Source organism: Trichosurus vulpecula, chromosome 2, assembly GCF_011100635.1.
Source record: "Trichosurus vulpecula isolate mTriVul1 chromosome 2, mTriVul1.pri, whole genome shotgun sequence".
Classification (NCBI taxonomy): Eukaryota; Metazoa; Chordata; class Mammalia; order Diprotodontia; family Phalangeridae; genus Trichosurus; species Trichosurus vulpecula.
The window spans coordinates 232,839,607-232,864,177 of NC_050574.1; the positions used below are offsets into that span (position 1 = coordinate 232,839,607).

The 24,571-nt window shown below is 39.3% G+C and overlaps 1 protein-coding gene across 1 annotated transcript in view; it reads right to left on the minus strand.

Annotated features, from left to right (window-relative positions):
• Window positions 1-1,682: 1,682 nt before the first annotated feature.
• The window catches only part of PDE11A (phosphodiesterase 11A), a 485,178-nt gene continuing 462,289 nt past the window's right edge, over window positions 1,683-24,571 (minus strand). Inside the window, exon 20 of the mRNA XM_036745320.1 lies at window positions 1,683-1,841. Coding sequence (XP_036601215.1) covers window positions 1,683-1,841 — 159 coding nt within the window. The remainder of the gene's footprint in view (window positions 1,842-24,571) is intronic.

Below are 24,571 nucleotides of genomic sequence, written 5' to 3' on the forward strand. Positions count from 1 at the left end.
TTTTTACCTATTTTATTGGTGAGGAAACTGAGATCCAGAGGTTAGGGGACTTGCTCAAGATCTAACTGCAGATCTGGTGGTGAGGTTCAGGTGTACCCTAAGATGTTGGGGTGCAAGGTTGTCTCGAAGGAACCTCATCATCTACAATTAGAATTCATGTCTAGTATCACAGATTTAGAACTAAAAATTACCTTAACCAGCCCAAAACTCTGTTTTTACATACGAGGAAAGTCGGACGCTCAGGTTAAATGAATTCACTAAGATTACAAGGGTTCTCGTCAGAGGCTGTCTAGTAGAACCCCTTCATTTTAGAGATGAGGAAACTGAGGCCCAGAGATGTTCAATGCCTTGCCCATGGTCACATATCAGAAGGTGGATTTGAACCTGGATCCTCTGACTTTAGAAGCGGGCTTTTTTCCATGATGCTGCATTGCCCCTCCTGATCCTCAGTCCTCCATGATGCCTTTCTTTGTGCTGTGGACAAAACACCCAACTTCCTTAATAGTTTGTTATACAGCCGGTTCAGAAATTCATTTTTAAAGCTCATGCAAAATAGCCAGATCCTTTGAAGATAAGGTGTTTCGGTAGCTTCCAAAGCTGGCTTAGTCAAACTGCACAGGCCTCACTCTTTCCTGTTGAACATGTGCTCCCTGCCCAGACTGTTGTTCCTTAGCCTTCTGTGCTCTCTCTACCAGGACAAAACAAACCCAGTGATCAGAAAACTCCAGGTAGTCAATGCCCCAGTCGGATGGCACACCAGCCCCATTCTATTTTCTGTAAATGCCTACCTCTCTGGAGAAAACAGATCCAAAAAGAACACAACCCATTTCTGCTAAATCCAGATTGTGAACTTCAGAGCTATAGATTTCCTTTCCATTCATACTTTAATTAAAGTCCGTTAATCCTCTTCTCCTGGGAGGAGGCACATTCCACTGTGAATATTGAATTGGGCAGCCCTGAATGCAGGGCCCACAATCCCCATGCAGTGTTATTACTTTGATGTAAACTTCCACTGGTCAAACAAATTTACTGCCTTCTTACTGTGGACTGCTTCCGGGATAACTGGCACAAATTGAGACTTTTAAGGATAATAAAGTTCATTTTTTTTAAAGAGTAGCCAAGATAGGCCTTGAACAATCACAAAGAAGCTTCATTATTAAAAAAAAAAAATTCTGTAGCATACAAAGGAAAGTCTTTGGGACATTCTGGCATAAAAGGGAGAACAGCAAAAGCAAGCATAGAACAGAAAAGCAGGCAGTGTTTAGCTTATAACAGATAGTGGTGTGATATGTAAAACACCCTGTAATTCTGCACTCCCTTAACTTCTAGTGTGAGCACTGACCAACCCAACAGTGTTGCTGTTGTTGCTTTGGGTCAGTGACCTTTTCTTCTGCCTTAGATGCCATGGTTTAAATATTCTCTGTACAGCAGCAGTGGAAAGGTGGCCCTTTCATCTGAACATCCATCCACACCACTCTCTGTGCCTCCTGTCTTCCTGTATTATTTCAGGTCCGCTTGCTGTTGAGAATGACTAAAGCCAAAGGAGAAAGCCACTTCCTGGCTAATGGGATCATCTCCAGCACCCCAAGCTTGTCTGCGGCAGCTTTAAAAAAAATGCGGCAAAGCCAAAGAAAGTCTTTTGAGGACCAGTCATTTTGCAGTGGCAATTGAAGCAGGCAGGCTTAATTGATATCTTCCACTGACACAGTGAGGCTGGAAGAGGAGGAAGGCGGAGGTGTCTGAGAAAGCAACATTTTCTGGTGCAGCTCTTCCCATTTACTCCTGTTCACAGCAATAGAATCCAGCATGGGCTTCAATTTCACATTTACTTTTACTAAGGCCTAAAAGAGATTAAAAAAGGGGGGGAGGGGTCGGGGGTTTGCAGGGAGAAAGAAAACCAGAGTTATTGATATTATTTCTCAACAGGAAACTGGCTATAAGGAACATGATTCATTGTGATTTGGGTGGACATAATCATTGAGTAAATGGTAATAAATAAGTATTTAGGAATAAGTCTAAAGTAAGTATTATACATAGCAGGCTGGCCTCAGAGTCAACATGTCCTGAATTCAAGGTCCACCTCTGAGATGTACAGGCTGTATAATCCTGGGCGAGTGACTTAACCTTTCAATGTCCCCTGACACTCAGGAAAGCCTTACGTTGCAGAACAGTCTGCCTTGATAAAAGGCATTTGCTCAACATGAGCTCTCTCCAATGAAATCCCAGGTCTGCACCTCCCAGGTTGTTGAATAAGGGGTAATAAGTATGTGTCTAAGACTCACATGGTAGTCTAGGAAGCAGCCTGCCGACAGAAGCTTCTGAAGGAGGGATAGAATCAAAGTCAGAGGGTTCAGAGTTGCTTCCTTTTCTAAGAGTGAGAAGCACGAATTTCACACCCATTATTCTTCCCTCCAGTCATAGTTTTTTTTTCTTTTCATTAGTGATGTCAGGTGGCCTCCAAGATGAAGTCAAAAGAACAAAGCTCTTTGGCTAGTAAAATATCAAAAAGTATTTATTAAGTGTGTCTTTTGTAACAGTAGGAATAAAATCATCTGAGCAAATTGCACAGATAAAGGTGGCTCTCTTCCCATCATTTTCTGGACAGCATGATAGGAGATAAATAAGAAAGACTTTTATGACAATCTTATCCTTTTGAAGCATGGCTAGGATTAAAGAGACAATGATAGCACTATTATCTGGGCTTTTAAAATGTATTGATATGGAGGTGTTTTTATAACGGTAATTCATGAATAGATCAAATCAGGTGATAGCTTGCAGATCCTTGGACATCTATTTCTATTGGATGGCCTATTTTCAAATCAGAAGACTCTCTTAATATCTTATTGAAATAAGAAACCTTTACATTCACATCTGTCACATTTGTTTAAGTGTCAAGACACACTGTATAAACTAGTCAGGAAGAATTATACTTTTACATAAGATGTTTCAATATTCCTTGCACTTTTAAAAAGAGTCCATTCATTCTCGGATCAGAGATACAATGCATAGATTAAATGGTCCCTATTTTCACAGACCTTACAATCTCAAAGGGGTACAAGACACACAAGTAACTAGTACAGAATATTATATCATAAATGGGTAAAATGTATGAATATAAAGTACTACATAAGGGCTGAGAAGTGAAAGGTCATTATGGACGATGAAATCGGGAAGGAAAGGCTTAATGAAAGAGGTGGCGTTTGATGTAGGCTTTCAAGGACGAAATGGATTTCTGTGGGCAGAGTTTGGGGAAGAATCCAAAGGCAGAAAAGTGAAGGATGAGGAGAAGGCAGGTAGTCTAGTTTGGGATGAGGAGTCATTTGAGATAAAGTACAGGGGTGTCAGATTTTGGAGGGCCTTGGATGTCAGGCAAATGAGCTTTAATGAATAAATTTCAAACATGAATTCAAGCAAATTTAAAGCATGAATTATGAACCCATTATTTTTTCCTCTAGCCATGCTTTCTTTTACTTTTCACTGATGTCAGGTAACCTCCAAGATGAATTCCAAAGAATGTAGCTTTTTGGCTAGTAAAATATCGAAAACTATTTATTACCCACCTCTTGTTTCTTTTGTAGCAGTAGGAATAAAATCATCTGAGCAAATTGCACATATAAAGGTGGCTCTCTCCCCACCATTGGCATGCGTGTGTGTGTGTGTGTGTGTGTGTGTGTGTGTGTAAAGTTATACTCTGTGGTGTAGTTGATAAAGTAGACAGAGATGTGGTTTACTAGATACAATATTGAATCTGAATTCAGGAGTACCTGGGGTCTCTAACACTTACTAATTATGGGACATTGGGAAAGGCATCTATAAGAGGAAAACAATAGTATTTCTACTCCCTCTCTTACGGGTTCAAAGTGTTTTGTGAATCTTAAAGCACCATATAAATGTGAGTTATTTTTATTATGCCTATGGCTGTGTATAAGTTTTATTGGGCAGTAATATGAAGGAGTAGAGAGTAGAGGTGAGGAGCCATTCACAGCTCTAATCCTTTTGAGTGGCTGAGAAATGTCTGGTGATGTCTTTAGTGGAAAGGAAAAAAATAACTTGGAAATCACTTGGTGGGTCTGTCATTTGTATTAGCGGGGATCTTATGGAAGACTTTCTCGGGTGGAAAATCCAGTACGAGACAGGGATCTCTGCTCCATAGCATAAGTAATTATAAATGAATTTTAAGAACACAAAATAGAGGGTCCAATTCACAGAAAGACAAGAAAAAAGGAAATAACACGTTAAACATGAAAAATTGCATAGATTCTTGGTAAAGTAGATGGAAGCATTAAGGGTAGCTAGGTGGTGCTATGGATAGAGTGCTGGACCTGGAGTCAGGAGGACCCAAGTTCAAATCCAGCCTCAGACACTTGCTAGCTATGTGACCCTGGGCAAGTACTTATCCCTGTTTGCCTCAGTTTCCTCGTCTGTAAAATGAGCTGGAGAAGGAAATGGCAAACCACTGCAGTATCTTTGCCAAGAACACCCCAAATGGGGTCATGAAGATCCAGACATGATTGAAAAATGAAAAAAAAAAAACAACAGATGGAAGCCCCCTCTAGAGTTAGAGGATGTGAATTCAACCCTCCCCTCTATCCCCTTCAGTTTTTCACCTACATAATAAGGGTGTTGGAGTGGATGACCTATTCTCTTTTGGCTCCAAATTTATGGTCCTATGATTTGACTTTAATATCTTTACCAACAATCAACTATGTTCTTGAAATATGTGAAACAGTGGTTGGCCCTACAGCTTGAATGACCAGAAGACTCTCTTTTTGAGAATTAAAAGCCTTCAGTTTAATAGACACACATTTTGCTAGAGCTTTGTAAGGGCAGAGACTATTGTCATTCTCTAGTACCCATGAAGTTCCTTGTACATGGCAGATACTTCATAAACTTTAACTGAACGAATTATGGATCAATAAGTATCCTGTGTACCAAGGAGGAAAACACTGAAGGTTCAAACTACTAAGCTCGTTGAGAGTGTGTTGGCCATTATCATCACACTAGGGTAAGTCCTCACACTCTGGCACTTCCTTTATAAATAACTTTGAGTGATACTGGCCATGTTTAAACTACATTTTGTGAGGCACATTCCTCTCTGAAGCCATAGATAAATAATGCATAACTGAGAGAGTATGGTACCAGGAAGCATTGGGACAAAACAAGAAAAGTAACTAAGAGAAGATTCCTCTCTCTGAATTTCCTGGTGCCTGGTGGAGTGAGTAGTTAGAATGGTGAGAGTGAGTCACCTTTTTCCTCGTTTGAGCCAGTCAGCTCCTCTCATTTCTGTGGTAACAGACTGTGTCCCTAATCCTGAGGATGAGTCTAGAAGTAGTCCATGAATCACAAGGGAGACTAGTGAAATGTGAATGTCTCTATGTAATTACAACACCTCTAAAGCATATTGTGAATCTTAGGATGTAATAAAAATGTCATTCTTCATCATCACCGTCGTCATCATCATCATCATCATCATCGTCATCAAAATGAGAACTATTACTAGAAAAACAACTCAAAGAGCATATCCAGTTACTGACAACAGCATGATCATTCTACATCAGGGCTGTCCAAAATATGGCCGCGGGCTGGGCCCGCAGTGCAAGTTTATGTGGCCTGCCTGTGGGTTTTAATTTTCACGAGCGAAAAAAATAAAATAATAATTTTCATGGAATGCACGTTAGATTTTTAAATTCTGTCACTAATAAATAATCTCATTGATATTAATTTTCTTTGGTGTTTTTAAGCAGTATTACGGACAGAACGTATTGCACGGGATTTTGAGTCAATCTGTGGGATGCATTCTATCTGTACGATGCAGACTAGTCAGTATGCACCTACCTTTATACTGCTTTGTTGTTTTGTGTTGCTTTCACGCTTCACGCCTTTGCCTGTCCCCCCATTTTCTATTAGTGTACCGTATTTTTTATTTTGGGTGCGGCCCTCGAGTAATTATTTTATCTTAATGCAGCCCTAAGATAACCTAAGGTTGGACAGCCCTGTCCTATATGATAGAAGGGACATCATCGACCACTTCTTAGCTTACTACCAGTGTGATCCGGGGCAAGTTTCTTAACCTCCTTAGGTTCCTCACCTGTAAAATAAGGGGTTTGGATTGGAAGGCCTCTGAAGTCCTTGCTAGCTCTAGCTCCATGATCCTGTGATGGAGGCCAGTGTCAGGTTTTTAAAGAGCTCAGGAAGGAGCAGGTCACTGGGTCAACACTAATTGCCCACCATAGTGAAAGCGCTAGCTCTTCAGTTCCACATGGCCTAAGCATAGTATTTGCTGCAAATAAGTGAAAAGGATTCCTTTTCTCGCATCTGTTTTATAATCCAATGCACTAGCACTTCTATTTGATAAAAAAACACTCTAACTTCCCCTTCCATAGGTAGTAATTGAAATTCCTTTTATTTCTGTGAGAAATACTCACCATGGACATTTTCTGCACTCTCAGTAGTGGGTCTTCATTCAGACATTTATGTGATACGACAACTGCCACTGCCGTATTTGGTATAGTTTGGCGCAGGTTGCTCTTCATTCTGATCAAGTCTTTTAATTAAACTGACTAGGATAATTCCTATGGAAATTAGTGTTTATTTTATTTTCAAGCTACAAAAGCATTTCTCTAGGACTTTTTTTTTTGATCCCAGGAGTACAAATTGGAATTTTTTTCTGCCTAAAATGTAATTAAAAACTCATTTGATTACTATATTTCTGGCTCTGTTTTACTTATTAAATTCCTGTAATCAGTTTTCTTTTATGAAGCTGCTGGGAAATGATCTCAAAAGCAACACATTTTTCTCTTTCTTGGCAGGTTCCTGAGCATTTACTGAATTATGTTCATAGCACCTGGCCATGATTCGAATTAATCCACCAATTTATTCCTTAAACCGTTTTAGTTTATTTGGCTTTCCCCCAAACAAATTTCTTTACTTTTATCCTGGTTCTTTGTTCTACCGGTTGTTTTTCTCTTTGTTGAATGAAAACATTTCCTTTCTTTCTCATTCTCTTTCTCTCTACTTTTTTTCCTCCTTCCCTCCTTCTTTCTCTTTCTCTCTGTTTGTCTTCCTTCTTCCCTCCTTCCCTCCCTCCCTTTCTTCTTCTTTTTCTTTCTTTCTTTTTCTTCCTTCCTTCTCCATCTGAGGCACACTGGCCACAGTAGAACATTTTTCTATAGGCCTGGTGTTTACTATAGCTATAGGTAAATTTCTATGCAGTATAAATTATGAAAGTAAGCATATTGTAATGTATAGAGGTCTGACTTTGGAATCAAAAAAGACTTAGGTTTTACATACTGGCAGTGTGATCCTGGGTAAGTCACTTAACCTCTGGATGTCCCAGGCAACTAACTCTCTATGACTGCAGGATTTCCATCCTGGGAGTCTACCCTTTATTGATGAAATCATAAGTCCAAAGTCTCTCCTCCCTCCAAAAAAAGTTAATTCCATTGTAAATTTGACCTGTAAATTCAATTCAAGCAAAGAAAATTGGGGACTCTGGAATATTACTAAGGCAAAGAATTAGTCATGTGCATTGATTTTAATTTTGTACTGGTTATCAAAAAGAAATGACTATTCTTCATCCTCTTATTAACCCCTTAGAGGTAGAGGTTCCCTAAGATTCTGTCTTCAGCTTTCTTTTTTTGTCTCTACTCTTTTCTCTACCTTGCCATCTCATTCACTTCCACAGCTTTGACTACCTCCTCTCTGCAGATGAGTCTAAAATTTGTATCTACAAGCCTGACCTCTCTCTCACCAGAGCTCTTGATGGGCTCTTCTAATTTATCATAGGCTATCCACCCTAGATGTCCCTTAAAATTTAATACGTGTAAAACTGAGCTTGAAAATCTCTTTCCCAAACCTGTTCCTCCAGTTATATTTCTGAAAATGGCACCACTCACTCAGTCAGTCACCCAGGTTTGAAATCTTGATGTTATCTTGGCTTCTTTTTTCCTCACCTCATATCTAGTCATAGTGAGGACCAAATGAGAGAATGTATGCATGGGCTCACAAACCTTAAATCACTGCACAAATGTCAGCAGTTATGATGATAGTGATGACCAACCATCCTGTTCTACCTTGGAAATACCTTCTTCATCTCTTCCCTGTCCCCCCTGCCCCTGCCTTAGCAGCCTTCATTGCTAACTGCCTGAATTATTGTATTAGAATAATATAGCCTTCTAACATTTAATTAGAATAATCGTCTCCTAACATCTTTTCTATTCTACATTCTCCTCTTCCTATACCATTCTTTGCCAGGCTGCTAGACAAATCTTTCTTATGTAGAGATCAGGTTGTTACTTCCTTGCTTAAAATATTTCAGTGATTCCTTCCCTCTTACTTACTTAGTACCCGGCCTGGAATTTTAAGGCCTTTGGCAGCTCCCTTATTTTGTGGCTTTATTTCACGTGATTTCTACCCACTTATTCTCTGCTCCAGCCAAAATGGACTGCTCATCATCACTCAGACATCCCCTGTGTTTCTCCAGCTTCCTGTCCCTTTGCTTTTGATGGTCTCTAAATGCTAGGAAAATTCTGTAAATAGTACAGATGGCAAAAAAGGCAGAATTCGAACGTGGGACTTCTGACTCTTAAGTCCATCACCCTTTTTAATATCAGAATCAACTCCAGGAAGCTTTTTCTTGATTCCCCAAGTTGGTAACAATCATTTCCCCTTTGGGCTTCCCACAGCACTTTATATGCATTTTTTTATGTACACTTTAGGTACCTTATAAGCTCCACAAGGGCAGGGACCATGTCTTAGCTAATCTTTGTATTTTTCCCAATATATGACACAGTGTTCTGAATCTAGTAGGTGCTTAATAAATGCTTGTCAATTACTGATAGGAAAATTTCATCCATTCTTCAGAAACTTTCTATTTGTCTTCCATTGAGGGAGATGTCCTGATTAATACCATAAAAATATTTTCTTTAACTTTCTTTATTAGTTTTTTATTAGTTTTATATTAAGTGAAAAAGAAGACAGAAATTTGTCAACTGACTTGCTACCATTCTTTCCTAAGAACAAAACATGAAGGTGCCTGCCGCCAGCAGCTGTGGTGCGGAAATGGCCAGAGATGGCTGAATGCCATGGAGAGTGAAAAGAAAAACACAAAACATGGGCCAGGCGGAAGAGTAAAGAACAGCTCCATTTATTTACCTGAGGTACAGGGCTTATAAACCTTTTAGGCAAGCAGAATCAACAAATCCACGTGCGAGGCATTTGCATAATGCATGACTTCCTCATGCTTAGTTCTCCTTTGCATGACTTCCTCAAGCCTTTGTTCCACTTTTGCCTTAAACAATATTGTGTTAATAGCCCACAGGTGGTATTTAGCACGTGTGTGCCGTGGGGGTGTTGGAGAGAGCACGTGTATACCGAGGAGGCTTGAAGAGCCTTCCTCCTGAGCAGCACGTGCATACCATGCATGCCGAGGGAGGGATGAAGAGCCCATGTGCAGAGTTATCAGCCCAAGGGCAAGAACAGGCCTCTGGCCTGTATCTTATCCCAGAATGGACTTTCTCAGAGCTGGAGCTCTACAGGTGCCCTTTTCATTTAAGTGATATCTGCTCTGAGCACAATTCTGGCTGGTTAAAAGAACTTAAGTATATCCAGGCTGTCACCTCATCCCTGACTGTATGACTGTAAGCAGAAAAGGAAATGAGCCTTCCTTCCAGACCAGGGCATCTTTTTTACCTCTTCCTTTTTTTCTCTTCATTTTCTAAATATAATGATAATTTACCTTACATTTAAAGAAGAGTTTTGCATTATCTTTTTTGATCCTCACAATGACCCTGTTGAGGCTCTGTTTTACACACAAGAAAACTGAGGTACATAGAAGTTAAGTGACTTGCCCAGGATCACACTGCCAGTGAATGTTAGAGGTAGGATTTGAATCCAGGTTTTCCTGACTCTATTTCCCGCACCTAGCAAGTATGACAGGTAGCCACTCTTAGAACTGCAAGCAACTGGTAGTTGGTTTATATTGTCTTTTCTAAATCTCAAAACCTACCAAAACAGGTAGAGTCATTGACTGTATTAGGAATCAAAGGGTCTGGATTTAAATCTCTGCTCTATGCTTGCTACTCATTTGGTCTAGGACAGGTCCCTTTATCTTTTGGGGTCTCCATCTTCTCACTGGTAAAATGAAGTGGTTGGACTAGATGGTCTCAAAATTTCCTTCTGTCTCTAAACCTATCATCCTATAAGTTAGGAAGATGAACTGAGGTTTTCCTTGGCAAAGTCTTTTGGTGAATTGATCTTGAATTGAGAAGCTTTTGATGAATCCCAAGGTAGAGGTAGCTACTTTTCTTGGATGCTTGTCTTGGGAGAAGTACTGAGCTATGGTGTCACTCCATGGTGTCACCTAGGCTTGTTGGCTCCAGGTTTGAATTCAACTAGTGCCTTGCTCAAGTCCACGTACAACCAACACTTTTCTTTCTGGATGCTCAGAAACTTTCCCTTTAATACTGTTCTCTAGAAATTTGTCAGCATGGGGGTTGTCAAGAGCAAGTCATGTTAGACTCACCAGGGCTAATGGACTGGTATTTGATTCAACAATATTTTTAAAGTGCCTACTACGAAGGTGCCACACTAGACAATGGGAGTACAAAGATAAAAAACAAGAGTCTTTGCCTTCAAGGATCTTACGTTCTTCTATGGGGATACATAATACACACTAGCAAGTAAATACAAAGTGTATATAAATAATTACAAAGTGATTACAAGAAGGAGCGAGTGCTAATAATAGAAGATCAGGAGTGCCCTTATGTCAGAGGATGCACCGGAGTGGATGCTGAAAGAAGATAGATTATATGAGGCAAAGGTAAGTAGTGAGTGCATTATAGACTAAAAGACCACTTCTACAAAAGCAATGATGGAGGAGATAGACTGTTATGCCTAGGAAACAACTAGCTGCCAGGCTGACTGGAACATAAGATTATGTGAGAGGGAGCAATATGAAACAAAACTGGAAAGGTAGGTGATGGACAGATTGTGGAGGTCTTTAATTGTCAGGCTAAAAATTCTGTATTTTATCCTAGACGGATGACGACGATGATGAGGAGGAGGAAAGCTAGCATTTTTATATCAGTTTAAGGTTTGAAAGAGGCAAGAATCTCTTCCAAAGGAATTCCAGGTATCAGTGAATCTAGTGGGGGAATTATTTGTGGGGCCAGAGGGCCTTCCTCATATCCCTGAAATCACAAGTAGGTGATTACTTGTTCTATCTACTTAAGCAATTTATGCTAGTACTGAAAGAAGTCAGGCATTAAACACTTGGGGTATAACAGCATGCTTGGCAGCAGACTGCAGGGTAAAGTTTCAAGACATAACCTTTAGCTCACCAGTGAGAGGCTGCCCATGAGGCACTGCTATGGGCAGGGACCCAGAAGCATGGCTGAATCACACAGCTCATTAGTGTAACCAAAAATTGTAAACGTAGACTTTCTCTAACAATGCTGATATTAATTTTAGAGGAATAGCTTAAGATTTTTTTTTTCATGAAAACTGGAGCCAAGATCTGCTGAGGACAATGCCAGCTAGAATCCAGGGTGATTTAATGGAATAAGAAAGATCTAAGTAAAGTTGTAAGAGAGAGAGTTAGGCAAAAGCATTCCCAGCATCAAGACAATAGCCACTACATGAGCTGGATGGGGCAATGGTTTTGTTGACAGTTGTTTTGGCCTGAAGTCCAATAGCAGTGTTTGGGACTCTATCAGGAAAGGTTCTTCCTCTGCCTGAGTTGGTGCTGAATGGAAGTTAGGTGGGCAGCCAGAAAAAGCAGGATGATTAGAAGGATCTATGGGAATGAGGGCAACTAACTCAAATGGGAAAGATTGTTTAGTGCTCTAAAGAACAAAGCAATCTGAATATCATAGACTGTATTTCCATATTCATTGAAGCTAGAAGAAAACTTAGCAGTTGTTCAATTTAACCCTTTTATTTTACGATTGGGACACTTGCCCATGATTCTAACGGCGAGTGAGTGTCAGAACCAGGATTAGTTCTTCTAGCTCTTAGTCACTTCCTCTTTCCATAGCACCAGAGACTCCCCCAGAGAAGTAAGAAAGAGTGGAGGTAAAGGGTAGGAATTTAGAATCCAGTCTTCAACCTCTCCCTGTTTTACATTTTCCTGAGGGCAGGAAAGAAGGAACGTGAGATCCAAGAGTGGATAGGATGTTGCCACTCTGGTTCTCTGTTTTATCACACAGCACAAATGTGAAAAGTAAAACAAACAACAGCAACAGTAAAACAGCAAAAACCAATTCCCCTAAACACCAAAAGTTACTATCTTTCCTTCTCTTTCCACCCTGTCCTCCTCTCTACTCCTTTCCTCTAGTAAAGAAATGAAACTACCCAGCCATTGTCTGGGCTCAAAAGGTGCCAAAAGTAAGAATTTTCCCTCAGTTCAGTTTTTCATTCATGACTCAGACCTGAATCTGGCCCAGTGCTGTGCTCATCATTTGGTTAGGAAGCCACAATTGACTACAAACCTTATTCTTGGGACTTTGCTGACATGATGGATGATGCTGATGTAGAAACAAGGAAGTAAACAAAGAGAAAGGCAAGTTCATTAGACACACAGAAAATGCCAGTGCTATTGCACCCTGTTGGGTGGAAAGTGTGTGTGGGGGAAGGTTGTGGGAAAGTCTCCCAGACTCAAAATACATTTACCTTTGAGGTTCAAAAACATCCAACTGTGTCTTAATGCCTTATAGTATTTCTGGTAAGAGGGGTTTTTATAATCAGAAATTAGCTGAGTTAGCATTTTTCTTTTAAAAGTCAAAGCAGAAGCCTTTCTGGCCTTCTGTAATTGGATTATTTCTTCAGGGTTACTAGGAAAACTCATTGTTTTGTTTTTCTCCCCCAGGGAAGTAATCAGAAACAAAGATAAAAGATATGGTACATTGTAGATGAAGGAATTAATTTAGTTCTAAAAGTGGATCAAATATGTGATGAAATGTAGAAATAGGCTTGAGATTCATCCAAATTAGTTTTTGGAAGCAACTTTCCTTTTAGAAGAATAAAAGTTTACTAGCCTTATCATCAATATGATTTACTATAAAACTATGCAAAATACAACACCTAAATTCCATTCAATGATTACTTTGTAATATAGATGATTGCATTTAATGTTAGTCAAGGTAGTTCAATTGTACTCTCACAGAATCCCAGAATCTCACAGAAGGAAAGAACCTCGGAGTCATTTAGTTAAATTCTGAACAAGGAGACCTGCCTATCTGAACTAGAATCCTTTCCACAGAATATATCCAATAACATATACCAATAACTCAGTCTTTGATCTCTCATAAGGCTAATATGTGATAATATGAAATAATGGAGGCTGTCCATTACACTTTTGGGTAAAAAAGCTTTGTTAGGAAGTTTTTCTTTACCTAAAGCCAAAATCTATCTTTCTTTAAGGTTGGGTCAATACTAAGGGAAAAGTCCTTGCGTTTATGTATTTATCGAATGTGAGTTAAATAAAGATAATAACCTGACTCCTTTGAACATGATTTGGCAGAATTATTTGGGCGTTTGGGTTATATAGATTTGGCAAACTAGTGACAGAAGTTTGGTTTTCTAGAGTCCCTCAGGTAAGTAGATCTGGGTAGGAGCAGCCATGCTATCTTCTTTGCCTTCTTCGTTCAGCTAACTGAAGAGAAGAGGCAAGTAAGGGACATTGGGAAAATGGCCCATACTCTGTTTTCTTGTCCTATCACCTAATAATTTATCTTTGGACAAATCATGAAGAAAATCATAACTGGCCTCTCCTCTCTGAATATGAATTACAAAAGTCCCGGTTTTGTTTTGCATTTTGGAAGGATAGCCATCAACCATGTGAATGGTTGAGGTCAATGGCTAAAGGTGAGTATATGAGGGGTGGAATGTCCTCAAAATTACCTCAATAATGGGGTCAGAGAAGGTGAAAAAAGGCATTCAAGTAAAACCAAAGACAGTTTCATTTACAGTAATACCTCTATTACAGAAGAGGAATTTCAAAAATCCATTTTATCATTAGAAACTTTTTTTACCCAAGGTAGACCTAACAGAGAAAGCAAAAAGATGCCTTTTGGATTTTTGGAAAAAGAGTTTTCAATACCACAATATAAGTAACTACTAGCAAAACTGTCACACATGCTCTAAACTTAACATGTATTATTAATCAATTAATGAACATTCATTAAATGCCTATTATGTACCAGGAACTGTATTAAGTGACTAGGATTAAAAAAAAAAGGCAAAAGACAGCTCCTGCCCTCAAGGAGTTTACAATCTAATGGGAGAAGACAACATGCAAACTAATATATACAAAACAAGCTACATAAGGATAAACAAGACTGGTACACACACATATAATCCTGTTGTTCCATTGGGCAGGGGTACAGGATGAGGAGTTTGGTGATGGATGGGCCAGCAGATGAACTTGACTGTGACTGATATGACTCTATAGTTCATAGGATCATAGCTCAAGACCTGGAAAGGACTTCATGAGACCTCTAGTACAACCCATTTTATTTGAATTTATTTAAATGAAGACCTGGGAACATTAAGTAATTTACTCAATATCCCACAGAAGTGTTAGAGTCAAGGTTTGGACTCAGGTCCTCCTATTCTAGAATCAGTGCTTTTTTCACTGTTACAGCTGTTTGGGAGGCAGAAAAAGAGTTCTCCTGTTGGTATTCCTCTCCCTTCCCCAGATTTCTGCCCTCTGAAGCTCAAGGTTGTATAAAAAATTAATTTGCATTGAATTGTTAAAGATTATCTATTAACTACCCTAACAGGCTTCCAGAAGTTTTACAACCCCTTCTCAAAATAAAGTAGCAAAGAATAATCTGTGTTCTATTGAGCAAAGGGGCAGCCATTGCAGCTCCCCCATAATTTATGAAGTTAAAAAATAAAAAAGGAAACAAAAAAACTTAGATGGAAACATAGAAAAGCAGTGCAGCATTGAAAATGATGTTTAATATTTATTGCATAGTTTTTTTAATAAAAAGTAAATTGTATGAAATTCATGGTTTTATATTAAATATTTTTTATGTTATGCTATGTACATGGACTTTTTTGTCTTAAGTTCAAAATGAATAAATATAAAAAATTTAAAAATGCATGTATGTATATATATGAAACAAAACAAGACAATATCATTATCACCAGACTTCCTTACAAAAGAGATTTGTTCTTAGAGGATTTCTTTAGCTATCAACGGTATTTCACAACTTTGCATGGGGCCAGTAATGCCTGTCTGGAGCTGTTTCAGAACTGGTATAAAAATGATTTTTCTGTTTAATCATTGGGCATAATAACCCAAGAAGCACTTTATTCTTCAGTGATTATTTTCTTAAACAATCAACAGTGCTGCTATAAACCAGAAGTGCAGTTGTACATTCTGAGTCAGCAGGGCTCCAGGCAACCTGACTGCAGAAGCAGACAAGACAAGGTGTCAGACTATGAGAGAGTGGGCAAGGTCAAAAGTAGTTAAGATAAGCAGGTCAGGGAGACTGGGGACAAGACAAAGAGCCAAGTAGTTAGAAAGGGTCAGGGAAGGGGTCAGGACTCTGGACAGATCACTGGGAGCACTCCAGTGGTTTTTCTCCCAGGTTGTTTCTCTTGGAGGGTTTTTAAGGAAATAGTAAGGGATGATCTTGACTCTTGCTGGCATCAAGGTTAGAGCGAACCTATTAAGTTTACAGATTGGAAGTTCTTCATTTATCCTTGATTTCTCTTCGGACCAGGTGTGAACCACAACATTACAAGAAATGCAGCAAATAAGCTTCTTCTCACTTGCAACAGCTATTGTATCCCTTCCTACCTCACATTCATCATAAAAGAGTTAGGTGTTTTTGCTAACAGGGAGATTTCTTGCCTTACTAACTCAAGGTACTGACTCTGTGGTGTGTTCTTGTATTGCAGTGACAGTGGGGGGTGGGGGTGGAGTGGGATGTAGTATTCCTTTGGTGGATATATGTTCGGGATATGTAGTCCTGCTAGAAAAATTTAATATTTTCAACCCTCCCCCTAAAAAAGAGAGACATAAAGATAGCAGGAAAGATAATGCTAGAGAACAAAATGCTAGGATGTGACAGTAATCAAGCATATTATCCACAGTAACCACTTTATGTCTACAATCAGATTTTTTGCAAAGACAGTCTACTGACAGTTTGTTTAACATTTAGTTGGACAGAACACTTTGCTGGGACAGCTACTGCAACATATTTAAATTGTATTACAATCCTAGTAATAACTGTATGACTTCCACTAACATCCTATTTCAATGCTGAATTTCAATCCAAATTAATTCAACAAACATTTAAAAGTACCTGTACAATGTGTGAGACACTGTAGTGTGTGTTGAGGATATAAAGACAGACATGAAAGAGTCTCCGTCCTCAAGGAGTTTACATTCTTTCATGGGGATACAATATATATAGAGATAACTAAATACAAAGAGGAAGAAAGCAATTGAGTGGGTGAACAGGGTGGAACCAGGAAATACCTAGTCTAAGAAGTGGCACCAGAGCTTTGTCTTGAAGGAACCTAGGGATTCTATGAGATGGAAGTGAGGAAGGAGTGCCTTCCAGCCATGGAAAACCATCTCTGCAAAGACACAAAGGCAGGAGATATAATGACATGTATGCAGAATGGTGACTAGGCCAGTTTGACTGGAATGAGAGTGTGTAAAAGGGGATAATATAAAGTAAGACTAGATAGGTAGGTTGGAGCCATATTGTGCAGGCCCTTAAATGCCAGGCTGAATAATTTATATCCCATCTTTCCTGGAAGTTCCCTTCAATGAAATCAGAAGTTTGGGTAAAACAAGTCCTAGAGACAAGAGGGGACCAATTTAGATTTCTGAGTAGGGGAGTGATGTAATCAAATCATTTTAGGAATATTAACTTGAAAGTTGTATAGAGCAGCATCAGACTCAAATAGAAATGGGAGCCACTAAATAACATGTACTACATATTGACTGTTTTACATGTGGGTTACATATTGACTTAGTTTCAAAATGTAATGTTATTTATGTTTTATTCTATTTTTAATCTATTTTTGTTAAATACTTCCCAATCATGTTTTAATGTGGTTTGAATCATGGCCACATGCTTGACACCTCTGGTGTAGATGATGGATTGGTGAAGTGCGAGACCGGAAACAGAGAGAATGATAGGGAGGCTATTGCAGTGGCCCAGGTAAGTGCTCGTGAATGCACGAATACTAAGGTAGAGGCTCTATGAGCAGAGAGTAGGGGCTGATGTGAGACATATTATTGAGGTAGGAGTTATAAGACTTGGCAACTTCTGGAACGTGGGAGTGTGGAAAATGGTAGAGTAGAGCATTATTCCAAGGTTGTGAAGCTGGGTGACTCTTAGCACGGGGTTAGCCTTTCTCAGAAATAGGGAAATTTGGAGGAGGACTGGGTATGGGGAAAATGAGTTCAGTGTTGGTACACATTAAGCTCAGGATACCAAGAGGATACCCAAATGGAGATGTTCAGCATATCAATGTGTGACGGAGTACACTCTGGGTTCTCAAAGACTACACTAACAGAATGAACTCTGATGGGTTCTGAAACACCTGAAAGGTTTTGAGTACAGGCCCCACAATGACTAAGGACTAAGTGATATTTTCTTTTTTCTAAGGCACTGGAGGAGTCCTGTTTTACATCAATTGAGGGAGTCCAAATTCTGATTAAGTCACAGATGTTTTAAAATATTGAATTCATCACTATTAAATGGAGCACTGATTATCCTAAGATTCCAAGGTTATAATAGCTAAGTTATCTGAAAAGTAAAAATGCACCATTATTATATATGGTAGCTCACTCTTATCTTTTCTTCCTGTCTGCCTAACAAAAGATATAAGATACTTGGGGCAGCTAGGTGGCCCAGTGCATGTAGCACTGGGCCTAGAGTCAGGAAGACTCATCTTCCTGAGTTCAAATCCAGCCTCAGACACTTACTAGCTGTGTGACCCTGGGCAAGTCACTTAACCCTGTTTGCCTCAGTTTCCTCATCTATAACCTGAGCTGGAGAAGGAAATAGCAAACCACTTCGGTATCCTTGCCAAGAAAATCCCCAAAGGGGTCACGAAGAGTTGGATATGACTGAAAAATAACCAAACAACAACTTGGGACAAATTCCTACTGAGGAAATAATTTACTTCTTGACCTCTGACATTACTTGTATACACACACATACAAACACATATATACGTATACACATAATCAGTGAGAGTGATATGTCTCTCTTTGTGGGGAACTTTGAAGTGATAGCAAAGGTTATTAAAATTCAGAATTCTTCAGGAAGAAGGAAGCTTCAATCTACTAGAGGGGAGGTTTCAATCTACTCATTTCTAAAATACAAACTCGCCTTTGGAGGACAATCTGAAGCAAATACACCTCATCCAAATGAGATGCCAAGGGGATCGATGATGTTATTATGGTTATTTTCTATACAGCTTCATCATAGTAAAGACAAAGGGTTTTGTGTGCTGGCATATCCAAACAGTTCTAAGGCCCTTAATACTAAGTAGAGCTAATTATCAGGAAGAGGAGTTGCTATATGGCAAACATCACATCCTAAATAATCTGGCTATGTCTTATTAATCCTTTGCTGCAATCTCATTTACTCCATTCAGATCTGGAAAACTAAGAAGACAATAGCCTAATTGGCAACTTGTAGGCAGGTTTAAAAGCAGTCTAAACAAATAGGATCAACACAGTAGTATCCTTTCATTAATGAGCACATCTCATATGGTGTCTCATGTCATCCTGTTTGTGGAGCTTTCAGAACTGACTGGGTGGGCACTAATCCATCATTTTGGTTGGACAGCCAACTTCTGATTTGGGAGTAATGTTTACTGACCCAGAAGCCACAGCCTTTGATGAATGGGATGCCATACAAGTATTAGTTGTCTGAAATTTTGTTTACCATAACCAAAATGCCAACTCTTACCAAGATCCTGTTCTCTGTGCCTAACTCTCCATAACCCTAACTTTCTTTGGTAGTACTGAGCTGGTTTCAGTTGTTCACTATTTTGTTGGTTTTTTAAACACACAGAAAATGATTCTCTTGCAAGTTTAATTCTTGCCTGAGTCCCTTTGGGTAACAACTGGTAAAATGGGACACAGTTCACATCTTGATTTAAATCATGGTCAGATTTAATTTATGATAATTAAACCAAGGACAATTATAGAATACTTTTTGATAACTTCATGAGTGAAAAGGCCTTCCGTGGACAGTTTGGGAGTAAGAGGCTATGTAATAATGATGGTAAAATTGGTAGGTTTTTCCTTTGTAATTATACCAATACAAAGTCATAGAAATCACCTGAAAGAGCCTTCAAGACATTTTGACTTGTTCTTCTGCCTGGAAATTCCTAATTTACAGAACCCATCATTATGCCTCAAATGCCTTTGGGGTGACTTTGCTTAGCTGGATGTCTTGACATGTTCTTTATAAACCGATTTTACCCTCCACTGTTTTATAAGATGATATTGCTCACAATTTTCAATCATCCCTTCTAAGATATTTCAAAGATTTTATATTCTTACCCAGCAAAAAGAGAACCAAAAGAAAAAATAGAAAAGATTTTTAAAAATTTTTATTAACAAACCGTTTTCTCTATAAAGGACTGTGGAATCACCACAATGGACCCTTAACATCCCAGTCCCAGATAGCAGAAGTAGAAATAGTACTAAAGAGAACAAAATTGAGAAAAGAAAGCAAGTTAAACTTTGTTGTTCATTTGTTTTTCAGTTGTGTCTGACTCTTCATGACCTCATTAGGGGTTTTCTTGACAAAGATACTGGAGTAGTTTGCCATTTCTTTCTCCAGCTCATTTTACAGATGAGGAAATTGAGGCAATAAGGGTTAAGTGACTTGCCCAGGGTCACACAGCTAGTAAGTGTGTGAGGCTGAATTGGAACTCAGATATTCCTGACTCCAGGCCCAGTGCTCTATCCACTGAACCACCTAGCTGTCCCCCTGGAAGAGCCTACAATTCACCAATTATAATAACATCCTCCAAAATAGGCCTTGAATGACTCAGGATCTCAGTCTGGTAACCTTTAAGGGATAGAAAAGAGGTTATTGATCGGGGGAGTGGGAGGAGAGGAAGGTAATATGTAGGAGTATGCCAAATGATTATTACAGGATATTCCCCCCACCCCTCATTTCCCAGCTCATTTTCTCTAGAAGTCTGATTTCCTTTGTTACATGTTGTAAGTGGGGGAAATTCCCAGTCTCTCCCCCTTGTCTGCCAGACTTCTAAGGATAAGTAGAGTTTATGTACCTGCAGATCTTTAACGGAAGAAACAACTAGGGATCCTTTGGGTGTGACCTTACCTGTATCTGGAACAGCGAACAAAATTCCAGTTCTAAGATTCTAGGATTACATGATGCCAGACATAAAACATCTATGCAAATCTTAACAAGGAAAAGAGTCTGTAAGCAACAGTGTGCCTGCCATCAGAGCATGGCCTTCACCTTTACTAGAACTGGGAAGTTCATTAGTGCAATTTCTCTTCTGACTCTTTGGTTGTTTTGAGGGGTAGATGCTGCAATATGTGGCCATCCATTTATCTTTTTTGGAGGGGGGGGAAGGCAGGGCAATTGGTTGCCCAAGGTCACACAGCTAGTAAGTGTGACAAGTGTCTGAGGCCATATTTGAACTCAGGTCCTCCTGACTCCAGGGCCGGTGCTGTACTCAACTGCGCCACCTAGCTGCTCCGAGCCATCCATTTATTAAAAGTAAAAGCACAAAAACTAATGCACCTTAAGAAGCAAAGTATAACTTTATGATACTTAAATATTTAAATGGATTTGTGATCTAATCTATTTCAATGCAGTAATGCAGATCACAACCCAAACTGGGCAACTCCTGTCCATGCCCCACCATGAGCTTACCACAAGGGGCCCTCTCAACATGCTAGAGGCCTTTCTCCTGACATCTCAAGGGTGCAAATGGAACCCTCCAGCTGTCTACCTCTTATTCTTTGACATCACCACATCAGCATTCCACATTCTTTTCCTATGATCCAATTTCTTAATATCTTTTATTCCTTTTCTTCTTTGAAGTTCCTCATTGCTTATATATGTTCAAGAAGTCAATCTACCACCAAACATTTACTAAGTGCTGAAGATAGAAGTGCAAAGAATTAAACAACCTCTGATTGCAAAGGACTCAGAGTGCATTTTGGAGTAGCTAGGTGGCACAACAGATAGAGCACTGGGCCTGGAGTCAGTAAGGCTCATCTTTCTGAGTTCAAATCCAGCCTCATAATAGCTGTGTGACCCTGGGCAAGTCACTTATCACTGTTTGCCTCAGTTTCCTCATCTGTAAAATGAGCTGGAGAAAGAAATGGCAAACTACTCCGGCATCTTTTCCAAGAAAACCCCAAAAGGAGTCACAAAGAGTTGGACATGACTGAACAATAACAAAAGCTCCTCTAGGGAAATGTGTTATATCTTTGTTTTTCTCTTAGAGCTCAACAGTGTATTGCAAATATGAGGTTCTGAATACATGACTGTTGAGTTAATGAATGAAATCCTTTTTAGGATCATGAATACTTATCAAAGGTTTCTCAGATCTGACATTATAAAAGTTTTTTTTGTATCACAGTATTGGAAATTTCTCTTCGTTTTTGAAACATAGTGCAGGGAGAAAAGAGAAAAATCAAATACAGAAATTAGGTATAAGGTAAATTTTCCACCTTCAAAAATGCTGGGTAATTTTATATCTAACTTTTGAATATTCAACTTTTACCTCCCTTTAACAAGCAAAGGACATCTCTGCTGAAAACCATAAATCAAAGAATATTAAATCTGGAAGGCATATCTAAGTCCATCCCATTTCATTTTACAAATGAGCAAATTGAGACCAGAGATAGTGACATGAACAATGGAAGGGAAGGTATGTTGTTATGGAATGTCAATCTTTTAGAAAAAGGTCCCTTTGCTAATGTGTTTGAGTTGCTAGATGGTAAGTCACCTGGTTGAAGTCTACCAGGAAGAAAAAGGAAGTCGTCGTTATATTTCATAAATCCTGAAATGATTTGGTGTGGACCTAATTTTTCTGCTAGTGCACATTATAGCCCTGGTTATAGCTTATGCTTATACATCATGTCTCACTATACATATACATCTCTCTCTCTCTGTATATATATATATATGTATGTATATATATGTATATATATATATATATATATATATACATATAAAATGTAGCTGGCTGCCTTATTTCTAGACAACGTTTCCAGTAAATAGCGATCAATACCCCCCCGCCTCTCCATTAAATAGATTTTGAAAAACTCTTCAATCCGTATCAGTCTCATATCCTTATTTAGTTCTTCAAATTTACCGTCAGCTGGGAATTCTGCAGGCAACTGTGATTCTGTTGTGTTCAACATTTATTTGAAGTGTTCCATCCATCATCATTTCTAGTCCTTTTCTGATGCAATGTAGCTTGTTCTTTGTCTTTCTTAAAAACTGAATGGCTGTTAAATTATCCATTTATCTTCTTTGGGCTGGGTTGTAGAGTCCCTCTGTTCCTCCCAGGGCTATCTTTTCTACCTTATTTGCTGACTTTTCATTCTATTTTCCTTGTTCTTGGTAGTATCTTGGTTCAATCCACAATCCTAAGCACCTGCATTACTAATTCTATTTTCTGCTTGTTTGGAAGCATTAATACCTTACCAGAGAATGTATATATAAAAATTATATATATATATACATGTATATATAAATATACATCTATAAATGTATATACATATATATGAGCATCCAATTTTATATGTGTGTAATATGTGAAAGTATACACATACACACACATATCTGAAATCTATATAATTACCTGCTTTAAATGCACTCTTGAGGGAATGTGACAAAGGCATTGGATCAGGAGTCCTAGTCCTGTCTCTGCCTTGGTATATAACTTTGAACCCAACACCTGGCTTCTCTAGGTCTCGGTTTCTTCAACTGTAAAATTAGAAGATAGCACTAAACAATGTCAAAGGCCTCTGGCCTCCTAGCATTCATGAATGGGACTTTATGAAAGTATGTTCTTTCCAGATTTAACATTTTATGATTCTTATATTACAAAGCACATGCTTACATGTTTAAATGACCTAGAGATAATCTTAGGTCAGAAGGTGATAGCAATTCAATTCAGGTCAGTAAACATTTATTGGGGGCAGCTAGGTGGTGCAGTGGATGGGAGTGCCTGGCCTGGAGTCAGGAAGGCCTGAATTCAAATCTGGCCTCAGATACTTGCTAGTTATGTGACCCTGGGCAAGTCATTTAACCCTATTTGTCTCAATTCCTCATCTAGAAAATGAGCTGGAGAAGGAAATGATAAACCACTCCAGTATATTTGCCAAGAAAACCCCAAAAGCGGTCACAAAGAGACTGAACAACAAAAACCCCCACAACATTTATTATGTGCTTACTATGTGCAGAGCACTATGCTGGGTCAGGTAGATACAAATGATCCAAGGATCAGAGATTAAGAGTAGGAAGGGACTTTAGATATCTATTAGAATTCTTCCATTTTACAAATGAAGAAACTGAGGCCCAGTGAGGTTATATAATTAGGCAGCACAGTCAGAGCTAAATGCTGAGAATACAAAGAAAGGCAAAAAATAGTCCCTGCTCTGAAGAAGTTCACAGTCTAATGAAGGACACAACAAACAACTAAGATAATTACAAGGGACATTGGGGGCAGTCTCAGAGAGAAGGACTGGGATAGGCTTCTTGCGGAAGGTGGGACTAGCTGAGACTCAAAGCAATCCGGGAAATCTAAGAGATGGAGATGAGAAGGGACAGCATTTCAGACATGAGGGGCAGCCATCCTGTGCAAGGAACAGCAAAGCTAGTGTCACTGGATCAAAGCATCCCTGGGGGAAGGTATAACAAGACTGGAAAGGTAGGAAGGAGCTGGCTTGTGAAGGGTTTTAAAAGACAAACAGGATTTTATGTTTCATCCTGAAGGTAATCGGGAGCCACTAGAGTTTATGGAACAGGTGGCACTATAGTCAGGCTTGAACTTTAGAAAAATCACTAATGATGAATGGAGGATGGATTGCAGTGGGAAGAGATGAGCCAGGGAAACCAGCCAGTAGTCTATTGCAATAATCCAGACACGAAGTGATGAGTGCCTGCACCAGGGTGGTTACAGTGTCAGAGGAGAGAAGAGGGATATGGGAGAGATGTTACAAAGGTAAAATGATAGGATTTGACAACTGATTGGAGTTGGGGGGGGAAGGTGAGAGAGAGTGAGGAGTGAAGGGGGTGCCTAGGTAGTGAACCAGGGTGATTGGTGCTGCCCTTGAAAGTAACTGGAGGGTCAGGCAGAGGGGAGGGATTTTGGGGGGAAAGACAATGAGTTCGGTTTGGGGCATGTCAAGTTTATGATGTCTGTGGGACATCTATTTTGAGATAGCTAATAGCCAGTTGAAGATGTGAAACTTTGAAGGGACTATGAGCAGCTGAGTTTCAGCATGAATTCTTGCCTGGTTGAATTATGCATGCCTCCAGTATGTCTTGAAGTATTCCCAGTCTGTACCAGGTGTTTGAAA